General features: G+C 30.1%; 4 protein-coding genes across 7 annotated transcripts; 3 read left to right on the forward strand and 1 right to left on the reverse strand.

Annotated features, from left to right (window-relative positions):
* Nucleotides 1–258: 258 nt before the first annotated feature.
* LOC108003040 (proton-coupled zinc antiporter SLC30A2-like) lies at nucleotides 259–5063 on the forward strand. 2 transcript variants are annotated; one of them, XM_017065109.3, is made up of 9 exons: nucleotides 259–1110; nucleotides 1745–1792; nucleotides 2861–3096; nucleotides 3178–3294; nucleotides 3435–3583; nucleotides 3672–3823; nucleotides 3956–4169; nucleotides 4244–4484; nucleotides 4622–5063. In XM_017065109.3, exons 2-9 carry the CDS (start codon nucleotides 1755–1757, stop codon nucleotides 4765–4767), a joined length of 1293 nt encoding a protein of 430 aa, XP_016920598.2. In that variant the 5' UTR covers nucleotides 259–1110; nucleotides 1745–1754; the 3' UTR covers nucleotides 4768–5063. The 2 variants fall into 2 exon arrangements, with proteins under 2 accessions (XP_016920598.2, XP_016920597.2); XM_017065108.3 differs by lacking the exon at nucleotides 1745–1792.
* A 214-nt stretch (nucleotides 5064–5277) lies between these two features.
* LOC108003041 (immunoglobulin-binding protein 1) lies at nucleotides 5278–6903 on the forward strand. Its single transcript, XM_017065110.3, has 4 exons — nucleotides 5278–5415; nucleotides 5602–5940; nucleotides 6028–6425; nucleotides 6515–6903. Exons 1-4 carry the CDS (start codon nucleotides 5278–5280, stop codon nucleotides 6720–6722), a joined length of 1083 nt encoding a protein of 360 aa, XP_016920599.1. The 3' UTR covers nucleotides 6723–6903.
* A 1484-nt stretch (nucleotides 6904–8387) lies between these two features.
* Nucleotides 8388–13046, forward strand: LOC108003042 (rho GTPase-activating protein conundrum). 3 transcript variants are annotated; one of them, XM_028669309.2, is made up of 10 exons: nucleotides 8388–8545; nucleotides 9333–9543; nucleotides 9616–9857; nucleotides 9930–10066; nucleotides 10141–10337; nucleotides 10418–10577; nucleotides 10664–11010; nucleotides 11084–11250; nucleotides 11325–11502; nucleotides 11671–13046. In XM_028669309.2, the coding sequence occupies exons 2-10, from the start codon at nucleotides 9411–9413 to the stop codon at nucleotides 12045–12047; spliced, it is 1938 nt and encodes a 645-aa protein (XP_028525110.1). In that variant the 5' UTR covers nucleotides 8388–8545; nucleotides 9333–9410; the 3' UTR covers nucleotides 12048–13046. The 3 variants fall into 3 exon arrangements, with proteins under 3 accessions (XP_028525110.1, XP_016920600.1, XP_061936349.1); XM_017065111.3 differs by having other exon boundaries at nucleotides 8399–8841; XM_062080365.1 differs by lacking the exon at nucleotides 8388–8545 and adding an exon at nucleotides 8944–9247.
* A 104-nt stretch (nucleotides 13047–13150) lies between these two features.
* On the reverse strand, nucleotides 13151–15251 carry LOC108003044 (nuclear receptor subfamily 2 group E member 1). Its single transcript, XM_017065115.3, has 6 exons — nucleotides 15035–15251; nucleotides 14829–14969; nucleotides 14647–14742; nucleotides 14125–14397; nucleotides 13700–14008; nucleotides 13151–13576 (listed from the first exon to the last, which is right to left on the reverse strand). The coding sequence occupies exons 1-6, from the start codon at nucleotides 15036–15038 to the stop codon at nucleotides 13344–13346; spliced, it is 1056 nt and encodes a 351-aa protein (XP_016920604.1). The 5' UTR covers nucleotides 15039–15251; the 3' UTR covers nucleotides 13151–13343.
* Between the last annotated feature and the right edge of the window lie 138 nt (nucleotides 15252–15389).

Genomic DNA, 15389 nt, shown 5'->3' on the forward strand with positions numbered 1-15389 from the left:
GCAATAATAACATGATATTTTATTATTTTTTTTGAAAGTTAGAATTAGAATTCTATACATGTTGTTTATTGTATTTGTATTTGATAAATATTTAATTAAATTTAAAATTTAAATCAAAAATTTTTAGAAAAATATCAATTAAATTCTAATCAAAATAATGGCAGATGATTAAGTATTTTACATCAAAAAAAAAAAAACTTTGTGAACAATATAATAGAAAAAAAGAAAAAAAATACAATCGATCTATATAAGTTTAATTATAATTGTTTTTGATTTTATTAAAGTACACGATTAATATTATGAAAATTTATTTGATTGATAACAAGAGAAAATTAGAAATTTTAAATTATTGTTACAAATGATCGTTACAATAAAATAACAGGAAATAACAGAAACAGGAAAACGCAATACATCAAGCATTAAACTATCGTGAACATGAAGCGTGACAAAGATAGAATAAACGACGAATAGATAGAAACTTTGAAAGGCAGAAACAGATAGAGGAAGCAAAGAGTGGGGGAATCGATGGTCACAGAAGAAGGGAGAAAACAGGAGGAAGGAAATCGGTAGAGAGCGATCTTCAACTAAAGCAAGGGAGGGGATAAAAGAGATAGAGAGAAATAGCAAAGAATGAACAAGAGAAAAAGAGAGAAACGGAGAAGGAGAAATTCATCGAGAGTTAAGCTATCTGGTAAAATAAACGGACGAGACTAGGCAGAGGGTCTTCTACCAAAAGACGGCATGAAGTGGCAAGCAATTTACGGTGTTCATGTAACTAGTGACGCGCATACAATCCATTCACGTTTCTCCGATCGGCTGAGGATTTAATACACTTGCCGATCTACCGTTTGTAATCGCGTCGCGCCCCTTCTTTTCGTTCCACTTTGCCTCGTCTCACCTCGCCTACCGCGCCGCGACGTCGCATCTTCGTTTTTTCCCCTTTCGCTTTTCTTCTCCATATTTTTAATCAATCTATTGAATGGTGAATTGATTCGATTGCTTGTTGCACGTTACCATCAGCGCTGTTGTTCGCGCACGCACGCACACGCACATACACACATACATGCAACCGTCCTGCACGAGGATCATGGACGACGAAAGGATCAAGCTGTGAGTTCGAATATCCTTTCGAATTCGATCGGATCAATTCGGATCAGATCGGATCAAATCGCTTCTCCCCACTTTTTCCTATTGTAGTGTCCCGCGCACAGTACAATTTCTTACAAAGTCTGTTACAATTTTTTAATTTGACAATTTTTATGAGAGAAACAATTAGAGTATCGATTTTCCGATAAAGGATCACAACAAGAATATTTATATTTATATTATATTATTATTTGTTTTTTTGTTTAATTTCTTGAATATATTGTTATGAAAAAAAACTTATTTCAATTTCTTATACTTATTTTAAAGATGCACACGTTGAAAAAAATAATATAATTATTATGCTGATATATATTTTATATAATTTAATTACGGGTTATTACTTTTTAACTTAATATTTTTTAATATCATAAGGAATCAATGTTAAAGAAAAAAAATGTAACATATCTTGACATATATCATATTTATCATCCGCGTAATCAAATTCTGTTGCGTATCACGAAACAGAAGGACGATGCAATTTGGTTTTGCACACGGCATTACCATCACGAGAATCACAGTTTTTTCATCAGAAAACGTTTCTGGATAACGACTTAATATGGATTTACACACAATATCCTCATTGATATCTTCTTCTTAGATAGCGAGAAATGATAACGACTGTTAAGAGGATGACGCGTAATCTCACGTAAGTGAGAGTTTTCATCTCATTGTTTTTTATATTTTTGTTAAATATGTTGAAAAAATAACTAGTTAAAATTTCGAATAAAATTATTTTAAATAATAATTTTATTTAAAATGTTTAAATAATAATTATTTATAACTATAAGTTGATCTGTTCTTCATATAACCTCGGTTATTTAGTGCTACAGTTATCAACGATTATTCGATGTTTTGAATAATAAATTATTGAAGTGATTTATTCTTAACTTTAATTAATTATATTATCGATCTCGCGCTACGCATTTAAATTTTCGGCGGCAATCTCTAATCATTAGGAAAAAAATTAAAAAACAATAAGAAATATCATGACTGATAACAGATCGATAACTATTGTAAACAATGATATTTTTCTATTGATATAGACAATATAATACGGTTAGAAAATTTTTTGATTTTTCAAAATACAATTGGAATAAAAAAATGCGCAGATATATTTTTGCTACAATGTAATTATAATTTATATTATACAAAGTAGAAATAAAATTTTTTCTTATACACATAACTTGATATAACTTGATCGTGTCAAAATCAAATTAAGATCGAAATTGTAAATCATCTGTTTGAATACATCAATTCTTTTAATTCTCTTTCTTTTTCTTCTTCCCCCCGTTTGTCAAGAAAACAGTGACAATTCTTTCCCTTTTCATATTTTCCAGGTGGTTCAATTACGAGATAAATCCGGAGTATCGATTGCGCATTATAGAAATTGAACAGTGACGGTAAATAAATTCGGTTTGTAAATTTTCGTTCCCAATTATCTTTCGCATAAACGAAATGAGCCAAATTATAAAAAAATAATTTCAATTAATCTTGATTAATACTGCGTGCAAACAATAAACATGAAAACAGATAGTAAAGATCTTAATATGATCTTAATACGATGAATTGATACGATTTATTTCTGCAAAATCGATTGTGTATATCATATGTATACTCGTTGATTATTATATAATTGATAAGATATAATTACATAATTATATTAAAATTATTTAAAATTCAATCGTTATTCTTTGTTTTTTTGTTTATTAATTAGATTCAAAGATAAAGCTGTGTATGGATATGGAACAAGTATTCCGCCTAATAATAATGAAGTCGATGAGAATGAAGCCTCGCCGAAAAAAGTGATTTTTTGTGTGCACGGTAAACTTTCGGGTTGCTGTACGGTTGTAAAGGGCGCCACATCTACGATCGACGAGACTGCAAACACTACAATCAACATTTCTACCGCCACTGGTATCGATGGCACTGATTTTCAACAAACTTCTTCCGGTAAAAATTTATAATCGATATGATAATGAATATCAATAAAAATGTGTTATTCTAATTTTTTTTTTCTTTTTGTATTCTTAGCTGTACTGGAAGACCATTGTCATAGGGAAAGGAACGAGGAGATCGATAAAAAGGCAAGAAAGAAATTACTGATTGCTAGTACGCTATGCGTAATTTTTATGATAGCAGAAATCGTAGGTAATATATTATGTAATAGACATAAAAGAATAAAAAACGCGTACGATAATAAAATGTGTTCAAGAAGATGTATGACATAATTAATAAATAGAATAAATTACAATTAATTCGATAATTAAAATTATTATTTTATTTTTCAGGTGGAATATTGTCAAATAGTTTAGCTATCGCAACAGACGCTGCGCATTTATTAACTGATTTTGCCTCGTTTATGATATCCTTGTTCTCGATATGGGTAGCGAGCAGACCGGCCACAAGAAAAATGCCTTTTGGCTGGTATCGAGCAGAAGTAGGTATAAAAAAGTTTTCTTTTCTTGATGACATATATAAATATATTCTTCATTATATTTCTAAGATAATTATATAATTATTTACAGGTAATAGGAGCTTTGACATCAGTTTTATTAATATGGATAGTTACTGGAATTCTTTTTTACTTGGCAATCGAAAGAATAATTCATAAAAACTTTGAATTAGATACAACCGTCATGTTGATCACCTCTGCTGTGGGCGTTGCGGTAAATCTAGTGTTAGTGATACTACATTATATTAAAACTAATATTCAATTCGAACTAATTGAATAATAAATTGAATAATAAATTTTATTACGCTTAAAATATATTATATTTTGAATTGTATTGATTTAATTTTTATATTGCAGAATGGGTTTATCGTTACACCAGCACGGTCATAGTCACGGACATAGTCATGGTTCACATAAATCAAATCGAAGTATAGAAAATGAAAAAATTAATATTGAAGATCTTTCTCATGATAGAAAAAACATCAATGTTCGTGCTGCTTTTATCCATGTTATAGGAGATTTCATTCAAAGCGTGGGAGTTTTTGTTGCAGCATTAGCTATTTATTTCAAGGTATATTTAAGTATACTATAGATTTGTTGAGAATTTAAGGATGAAAACGAAATTGATATTAATAATAATTGCAGCCAAGTTGGATTATAGTCGATCCAATTTGCACTTTTCTCTTTTCATTATTGGTAATATTAACTACAGTTGCGATAATTAAAGACGTGATGAATGTGTTAATGGAAGGAATTCCAAAAGGATTTGAATATTCCCAAGTAGAGAGTACATTTATGCAAATCGAAGGTGTGGTTAAAGTGCATAATCTTCGTATCTGGGCATTGTCGTTGGATAAAACTGCACTCTCCGCTCATCTCGCAATAAGTAAGTACATTCAAATCTCGTTCTTTTTTATTAATTTTTATTAATTTTGTTATAAACAAATTCGAATATATTACAAATTTGATATATTGTGTTTATTTATTTGATTGATCTATTTTTTTTTATTTTCTTTAATGAAGAACCAGGTGCAAGTCCTCACAATATATTACGTACTGCTACTAGAAATATTCACGATAAATATAAATTCTTCGAAATGACACTTCAAATAGAAGAATTTGATGAACGAATGGAAAATTGTAAACAATGCAAGGCATTATCGCAATAATTGTAAATCTACAATTATATATATTTTCTAATTATTTTTTGAGATTATATACAATCGGATCGATCAATGATATGTGATTTGAACTCTGTAAATAACAATTTGTAAAAAATAATACTATTGTATTTTTGCAAAACAATTTCCAAAACAAATTTTCATACAAATAACATATTTTTTTCCAAAAGATTAGACGATGTACAGAGATAATGTTTCAATCTCGTTAATGATATTCCCTCTAAGGTCTGATATCCTCTGATTTTTAATTTTAAGTTAATAAACAATTTATTTACCTGTCCAAATAGTTATTTATTATAAAAATTTGTGTTAATTTATTTATCATCTCACTTCTTTTCAAATTGAAATATTTTGAATCAAATTGTTAAATATATCGACATATCGAAACTTGTTATATTACTATTATAGCGATAACTTCAAGCGAAACTTCATTCATAACCTATTCCATTTTAGTTAAACTCATATAAACGAATACTACTAACTGTCAAAACAATAACTATGTCAGAAAAAAAATTTTTATTTATGGAAAAAGATGACAAAGATGTTACCTCGTTGTCAGAATTATTCGATAAAGCGTTTGAACAATTTAATAATATAAATAAAACAGATAAACCTACAAACAGTGTAAAAATTCAGGTATTAAACATCATTGCGTATAATTTTTAAAAAATTTTTCTTTTGTTTCTCTTTTCTTGAATTTCTAATGAAAATATTTTATATATATTAAATTGTACATACTTTTAAAATGTACACTTCTACTTGTAATTATATTCATAAATTATATATTAATGATATATCTTTTTATTTTTTTTCTATATGTAGTCTGATATAAGACGAACTATGAATATGTTAGAAGATGCAACAAAATTAGTCTCTATGGTTGATATGTTTAGTCAAAATGAAAGTTTTGATGAAGTAGCTACAGAAAATATAAAGTATTTTTTGCTGCCAGCTTTTCTTGGTACACTTGCAACAAAAATTTGTAATATAGATGATCGCATGCATATTGTTAGTGTTGCTGAAATTTATTTCATTGATTTTTTAAAACGTGTTAAAGCTTATGGTTTAACTGATATTGAAGTGCCCGAAATTAAATCAGAACATGAAAAAGAAGGCGCACCCGAGAAAGTTCGAACAAATGCAGAATTAATTACTGAAATGGTAAATCTCTCTTTAAATTAAAAATTATTACATTAAAATACTATTCTTATATTATATATATGTCTATATTATATGTCTATATTATAGGTAAATCGAAGAAATACAAAATTACAGAGGTTTAAAGAACAAAAAGAGTTGGAATCACGTTTGGAAATTTTGCAAAAAAGTTTGTCTGATCCAAATATAGATGATGAAGTTAAAAGAGAATATTTTGTAACTCTTATTAAATTATATGTAAATTTAACAATAGAAGAATTGAATTCTTTAGCCGCTGAAAAACCAATTTTAGAACATATGAAAAATGTAGGAAAAACTGAAACCATGTCTGCTCAAAGTTCACAAAAACATATACCACCTCCTCCAAAATTAAAACCAATTATTATTACTCGAGATGATGTGCAAAAAAAAGTATTTGGAATTGGTTATCCTAGTTTACCTGTTTTAACTGTTCAAGAATTTTATGACCAACGAGTGAAAGAAGGAGAGTAAGTAGAAAATTATATATTCATATTTTTTAATACTATTTTTAATACTATTTTTTAAATATTATTTTTAAATATTATTTTCATTTTAGTTGGCCTGATTCTTCACATCATCAACCCACTTCAAAATGCTTACAAGATTTAGCAAACAATCAAGGAAAGAAAGATGAAGAAGAAGATATTAAAAAAGAAGAAATGATTGAGACAGATGATCCAGAGATTTTAAAACAATTACGTGCCATGGATGAATATAAAGATATGCATAGAAGAGGATGGGGCAATCGTGCTAACAGAAGTTGAACATGATAAAATTATTCATTTTATAATATATACATTAATAAATGTATTTATATGTATTTAAATGTATTTACCTAATTTCATATTTTTCTCAGATTGCTGTAGATTGTTCAAGATAATGTTATAATTGTTTATAATGATTAATAATGATTTAAGATAAATAAATGTTATGTTTTTACAAAAATTATTATTTTTTTTTTGTAAGCGAACAGATGATCAAAAAAATGTGGAATATAAAATTATAAATAATTCTTTATTTAAATCCTATTATTACCACTCTGAGTGCTAACTCAAAATATGTATCATGTATCATCATCATATATTATGTTTTGAAAAGTCACCTAAAAATTTAAAGTTAAGGATATAATGTTTATATAAAAAATTAAAATGCATTGTAATTTTGAAACAAAAATTATAAAAATATTTCATAATTAACTGGTTACACATCAAGTAATAGAAAAGGAGAATAAAATAAGAATAGAGAAAGCAAAAAAAATGTTGAAATCAGAACCATCTCTAAAATACTGCAAATAAAACATACAGAAAAAGACAAAAAATAATAAAAAAAGGATAAATTAAAAATAAGAATTAGCTATTAATGCCGTCTTTCGAATATAAAAACAAGATAAGATAGAATAAAAATTAACTACTAGTGCCATCTTTTAAATCCTTTATCTTAGTCTGTTTTTAGTACTTAAGAGATGGCACTAAATGTTCATTCTTAGTTTTCTTCTATAATTTACTATTCTTTTTATGTTTCATTTGTAGCATTGTAAAGATGGCGCTGATTTAAAAATTCGTATGTTACCTCCTATCTGATTATATTCTCCTAATAAAAGTCGAAAATTTGACCAAAAATTTTTGGGCTTAGAATTAATTTCTGAAAAAATTTCACATATCACTTTCTGTGGAATTATATTCTTCTAATATAAAATTGAATAAAAATTTTTTGTGTCAATTTTAATGCCAAAAATTTTGATTTTATATTAAAAAATATAATCTGACAAAAGATCATGTGCATAATTTTACTAATATTTTTAAAAATAAGAATTTTTATGAAAATTATTTGTAAAGTATTTGCATACTTATTTTTGCAGTTGCCATTTTTTTCATGTTTTATATAATTTTTTCAACAATTTTAATTCTAAAGATATTTATCTTTTACGTATTTCTTCCTTATGGTAAAAATTATTATCTTTTATATTATTAATATTGAATATTTTTAGAAAAACGAATTTTTTTTAATTCTAAAGAATTTAGAAATATAAAGAATGTTTCTCTCATATAATTTATTTTTAGAATATCTCGTTTATTTTATATGATATTAAAAAATATTTCGAATAAAAATTGAATGGTTACTTGGAGATTATATTTTTTATAATATATATATTTTTTATAATATTTATAGGTTAATAATAATAAAAGTAATAATAATTTATGATATAAATGATATGAATTTTTTATGAGCAATAATATTCGACATCTATTAATGTGTGAGAAATTACTCGAACGATCTAATTAAACTACAAATAAATTTATCATGACAAAAAAATATTAAATATCTATTATATATATAGTCTGTGCTCGAAGCATAAGAAAACTAGATGGCGTGGATTGAAATGCATGAAGAGCGCAGGTGTCAACTCAAAACAACAATACTATATGACTATGAATCAGTTTGTAGATATATGGGTGGGAGTCATATGCGTCAGCAACAGGTTGTCAAGTCCGAGAACATGTTCTCATGTTTTCTGTTTTTAACGTAAATTGAATTCGAAAAAGCGGGAGTTATGCAGACGTGCAAATTTGTTCATTAAAGTTTCGAAGTAAGCTCGTTATATTCAGTGCGACGAGTTAATGACAATTTTATTAATGATGAGTGTGATACAAAGGCATATACTAAATATTTTATTTCTGGAAATAGCAGATGATATCAAAATAATATTGACGCGTAAATTACTCATTTAGATCTAAAAAAAAATTTTATTAAAAACTGAAAAGCTATTTCATTTTACATATTTTTACGACGAATTGTGCAATCTCAATTATTACAATTTAAAACTTATTTTAAGAATAAAAATTGTGTAACTAATATTTTCATTGACCAAATTTCTTCACAAATGTACGTATTTCATTCAGAAATTTCTTGCTATGATTATTTTCATGGAAAATTCCATGTTAGGAAAAGGTTAAATGCTTTTATCTATTTTTTTGAAAATTTTTATTCGTGATTCCATTTACATGTGTGTATGTTTACGTCTTTTTTATCTTAAATTTTGACAAGTATATTTTATATAATGTAATAATTTATTTGATATTTTTTTAATTCGTTTGTCGTGCCATCTTATTTCAACACTAATTGTTTGAATGTGTCAGCAATACTTCCTCGAGGCGGTGTGTATGTTAATTTGATTTGCGTCCTACTTTAAAACGTAGATTATAAACTTCTGAAAAAAAGATCGATGTTGCGGATCAGAATTGTTGTAAAGAAAATAAGGACATTTCTTTGTTAATTAATATTTTTTTACGTAATATTAATATATAAAATTTAAAAAAAATTTTTTTTAGATAAAATTGAATTAAAATTATGAATATTTTTTTTATTTTTTCCAGATATTCAAAAAAAACTTTTTAAATTATAGATAAATAAAACTAGATATTGTCAAAATATATGTAATAAATTTAGAAATCATGGAGAGAGCACATAGTACATATATAGGAAGTGACAATTTTTTAGACTATTGGGAAGAATATCAAAAGATGATGGAAGAAACTAAGTTATTAGATGATTATCTTGAAGAAGAATGTCCACGTAACTATGATGGTATGTATTTTCTTCTTAGTATTTTTTTTTTTAAATTAATTTTAATTAAAAAAGAAAATTAACTTTTCAAAGATGGCGAAGAAGAAGCTGAATGGTTACGTACAGCTGGTTTAGGACAATTAACGGAAGCATGGAAGGCAGGAAGAGAAGTACAACCAGATGAATTGGGTGCAGCATTACGTCCTTTGTCTCGAGCACAAGCTGAAGCAGTAAAACGTCGTGTTAGATCACTTAATCATACAGTGAAACACCGTTTTAATCAACGACAACGCGTTCGGAAACCAGATATTAGAGATGTTTTCAAAGATGTGGAGGTACAAATCAAATTATATAATTATTAAAAGTAATATTAAAAATTAACTTATTTTTTATTAACGCATCGTTAGGCATCTAGTACCGGGACGAGATCACGTAGTGCTACACCTGATTCTTTAGATTCTTCAACAGATGCAATATCGGAAAATGTTTCGTCAACATCTCCATCGTTGACAACGGTTGCTATTATAGACGGTCACCATACAAAGTAAGATTTGTTCATTAATCATTTCCATTATGATATTTATAAATATATGTTAATTAATTATTTTACATTTTGAGTAACACTACTGTTCCAAACTTTGTATCGGTGTTTGAACAAGTACCAAACGAATGTAAAGAAACAGTACGTAGAACGCCAAGTGCACCATCATCGACGATCGACACAGTGGTAGAACAGTCGGTAACTTCATTGCCTGTTCAAGAGATTTTTAGACGTGCTGGAAATTGGTTACGAGGTGATGTTGCTAACGATTCAGGTATTGATGATCCATTTTTAAAAACTATTTTTAACGTATTTGTGATTTTACATAGATGAATACATTACATACATTTGTAGAAGGAATTCAATTAACAAGCTATCATAGGTTAGGAACGATACATGTTTCAAAACCTAGTATTCAAAGACGAAGCGGAAGTGATCCTAGTGAAGTAGCGAATGTAACGACTTTAGGCGAGGCTATTGAAAAGTTAAATACTTCAAAAGATTCGACTTTGAGGTGTGATTCAAAATTCTAATCTCTTTTTGTATAAAGTTTGAGGAATCATCTTTATTAAAAATATATATGGATACATAAAATTTTAGAAGAAACTCCGGTAGTCATGCAACGGTAACACGAAGTCATAGTAGCTTATATGGGTTAACGAGGCCAACCGATGAACGTTTAATAACACATCCGTTAAATCGTACATCTTCTCATGGTCACTTAAGTTTTGAGGAAATGTGTAGAGGAAATGAAATAAAGTCAAAAGTATGGAATTCGGAAGTTATAGCACCACCTGATGATGTTCAGACTCGGCTAGGAGTAGAGATGCTTACGCAACGAGATTTGACTAAATTACAACCATTATTATGGCTTGAACTTACCGCAGTATTTGACAAATATAACGTACCATTAAAAAAACGCAAACCAAATAAACGTCGAACAAAAGGTTTGTAGAATCTTTATAGAATTAAAGTTATTATTAAGACGTTGAAAATTATTTAACAACATTATATTCGTAGCTGGAAATCTATTCGGAGTTTCATTGTCAACTCTTTTACTTCGAGATAGTCAATTATCGTCCGAGGAGAGTAATATTCCACTAGTATTTCAAAAGCTTTTTAACGAATTAACGAGACGCGGTGTTAAAGAAGAGGGTATTCTTCGCGTTGGAGGACATAAGCAAAAAGTACAAATTTAAATTACAAAAGAAATTCAATACATTATTTTTTGAATGAATGACTATAATATTATTTTGTTCAGGTCGAATCAATATGCATGCAGCTGGAAACAGATTTCTATTGTAAAGCTAAAGAAATGGATAAATTGTTTAAACACATGTCGTGCCATGATTTGTCAGCAGTTCTGAAAAAATTGCTGCGTGATCTACCGCAACCATTGCTTACTGTAGAGCTTATCGACGCATTCTACCAAAGTCACGGTAAGTTATGTGTTTAAATAAGAAAACATTAAAACGTGATCGAAATTTGTTTGATTTGATGCAGAATCAGATATATATTTTAAAGTGCATGAATCTATTTAGATATAAATATTTTGTGATATTTTTTAAAATATAAATCTCTACTTCGTTTTATTTCCATACACACAGGAGTGAAAGATCATCAGGAATTGTCGTACGCTTTAAATTTGCTGGTGTTATTGCTTCCGATAGAACATCGTTGTACTTTGAAAGCATTGGTTAAATTCTTGAAATTGATTGTGGAAAATCAAGCGTCAAATAAAATGTCGATTCATAATGTAGCGATGATAGTGGCACCATCTTTATTTCCACCACGATATATTCATTCTCGTGATCGTACCGATTTGTGCGCACAAGTTAATATGGCTGCCATATGCTGCCAAGTGACGGAAGCTCTTCTCATTAACGCGAATAAATTGTGGTATGTACCAAACGATCTCTTGAATCAATTACGCAGACATTCTGAAGAAGAAAGATATCGAAAGTATAAAAAAAAATTTTATTGACATTAACATTCATGATATCAAGAAATTTATACATGTGCTGGTACAGTTTGCGCGAACACGTTCTCATTTCTTTACATATAAACGTTTAATGATATTCAGTAAAATTTCGAAAAAAGAAAAAGAGAAAAAAAAAAAGAAAGAAAAAAGAAGTTAATTTAAAAGAAGTTAGTATAATTTTGAGGTTAGCGTAATAAGTTAGTTGATAAACAGTTTGTGAGAGAATATTATTATCTTCCATCAATTAAATTATAATCATACGACATAGTTTCGATATGCAAATTTCGTGATGATATAAAATTAGTTGGTTACTTGTCAATTAATGATGTGATCAATTTTATTAATACTACGCGTCTTGAGATACGAGAAGAGATTTCGTGAATGTTTGGACGTTGATGAAAATAAGTTTAACATTCATAAGATAGGTGATTCGAAAGTAAAATATCGATCGTTAAAAGAAAGCTTCGTTTTCAATTAATCAATCGTTTTCCGCATTGAATTTGAACGTGCGCGCATAATATAAAGTTTTCACAATTATAACAATAATTCGATACCATCGAACACTGGTGCTAGATGCAAATATGAATTAATATAAAAACATAGATAATTTAAAAAATTCGCAGATTATTATGCAGTAGCACAACTCACCTTTCAAATATCTATTGTATCGTGTGAATATTCTAATTTATTATTAACGATTAAGCGCCCACGCACAAAATGTGTGTGAAGCCTTTGCGATTTATAGCATATAACTATACATTTGTATTACTTTTTTATCTATAAATGTATATCGATAATTTATATAGCTCGTTTAATTTTGTTCTAAATCAAACAAAACGGAGGAAAAAGCATATAAAGAATCACCGCAAACTTTTATTAAAAGTTGATATGCTTCTTTCTCGTTTTTTCAATGCGCCATATTATTATAAGTAATTGTACATATTATGCAACATAAGATTGTTACATTTATGTCAATAAAGTGCCAAAGAAAATAAAAGTCAACGACGATTTCTTCATTCAATGTTCGTTCTTTGCTTAATTGAATTGATATTGTATATTATGCTAAATGTGTAGATTAAATGCGTAAAAAAGTGAGGCTAAGGAAATTAGAGTATATATAGAATATATTAATTATTTCAATAATGATGAATGAATACATCGAGAACAATACATCAGAATTGTATTCGATTAAGATATTAAGCCATAAAGTTCGATAAAGTTCAAAAAGAAAAGAATTAAGAAAAGTAGGGTTATATAATTGTGACTAGATTTCTTTGAAAGAAAAAAAGAGAAATAGAATCAACGCACAGACGCGATTACTTTTTCAAGATCGATGTCTCCGATAATAGGTGCAAAAAGATCGTTGGCTAATTTCCGGGGACAAGAAGCAGTCAAAATAGGAAGGATGAGCATAAGTTTGGCCACTCTGACTGATGATTCGTTTTTACCAGCAAGATGCCGAGCCAGAATTTCCACCGCGGTGTCCATTGCCCGCGACGTTAAACGAATGCCATTCATCGTTTCGGCGATTTCTGGATATTGATAGAAAAAAGAAAAAAAGAAAAGGAAACTTGATAAAAGAGGACAGGAATAAAAATGTTGAAAAAGACGGTATCACGAAGAACGCGATGTTATGCATAAAAATAATTAATTACCGGGTCGACAGAGAATCAAGGTTTCCAGAACCGAGAATTCGATTCGATCAGGTTGTAAGCTAGAGATGACGGCTCTTGCCGCGAATATAGCATCATGCACGGTGTCGTCATTGGATGTGCTCGTGTTTCGAAAATTGGTCAGATCGATCGGCCAGATCGCGGCTCGTAGAACAAACGCCGCAGCCCATCCTCTTCGAAGAATTTTATTCTGTTCCTCCAGATCGAGCATAGAAAATTCTCGATGTTGTCGAGCAGCTAGGACAGTCGCGAAGAATATCCGAGCCGCGATTTCATATCGTATCGTATCTCCTAGAAGTAATTTTATTAGCTATCCTCTACTTAACGTATTAGCTTTTTCCTTTTCTGTCCACGTGTGGAAGAAAGGAAAAAGATTCGAGAACGATGGGATGCGAAGACTTCCATACCGGTAGAAAGAATCTTAGGAGATCGAGGAGGAGAATAGATTTGTCTGGTCGATGAGGAAGAGATTCCGGCGGTATTGACGCTAGCGTTGCTCGCGTGGTATCGCATCATAGTATTCTTCGTTGTTAAAATGGGCGTTGCGATTCCTGATTCCGACGAGGAAAGAGATACCGATGGTGGCAGTGGCGTCGGTGGTGACGACGAAATGCGAAAGAAATCGCGAGCGACGGCTGCGATCTTGGTTCGAACGCGTGGCCCTCTCTCTTCTTGAACGGCTGAGCAAAAGACAAATGAAGTAACGGGAAGTATTTTATTGGATAAACGATCGTGAATCGACGTTGGATCGTCGAAAGATCACGACGATAGTGTTGCGACGGCGTGGATAAAAATAATCGGTCGGATTGAAATTGTTCTGTCAACGCGAAGGGGACTTCCGACACGCGGTATTGTTTACATCTCGTTTAACTCTATGATTACGCATGCACGGATTGCACTCGCGATCGAACTCGATTCGGTTTACTTACCTGCCGTGTTCATGCCAACGGTAAAGCACTTCTTCAGGCGACAATATGGACACCAATTACGTCTCGCTTTATCGACGAAGCACGCTCCAATGCCAGCTGAAAAATTTCACGAAATCGCGACAATTTGCTTTTAACTGATCAATACGAATTTGAAGGTTAAGAAAAAGAGAGATCTCGCGAACCTATGCAAGTAAAGAGGGCACCACGGCGCACTGATCGTTTAAAGAAACACGAGCAACCGTCGCAACAGTAAACTCCGTAATGTTTGCCATAGGATCGGTCGCCGCAAACTTTGCAAGCAACCGTTGTCGGTAACGTTCTTCCTGTCTCGGTGAAAAATCAAATTAATCGAATCTGTCGATCGTTGATTCACAAGCAAAAAACTTACCCATCGTTCTATTACGAGATGAGAAAAATAAAAGGTGAAATTGATATCAAAGATAAAGATAGTAGATTCAAGGATTTAATGATCACGAGTATACCGATATCACTCGTAATATTTTTTTAATCGATGATTTCTAAGCAAGAAAAAGGGAGACGCGAGAACGAATTGGATCGAACTCGATTCGTCACCGAGGACGGTTATGGTTAGACTGATCGCGAGAGAGGGGTGCTCGCGTCAGCTTGGTCGTCAGACCGCGAAAAAACAATATTTACCGAACATCAATGTGGAGAAATCGTTTGCGACAGGTTTGAGAGCAGGAGGGTAGTCAAAGCATTGAAGGATGTCCGACAAACGACAA

The sequence above is a fragment of the Apis cerana genome, linkage group LG10 (assembly GCF_029169275.1).
Source record: "Apis cerana isolate GH-2021 linkage group LG10, AcerK_1.0, whole genome shotgun sequence".
NCBI classification, from domain to species: Eukaryota; Metazoa; Arthropoda; class Insecta; order Hymenoptera; family Apidae; genus Apis; species Apis cerana.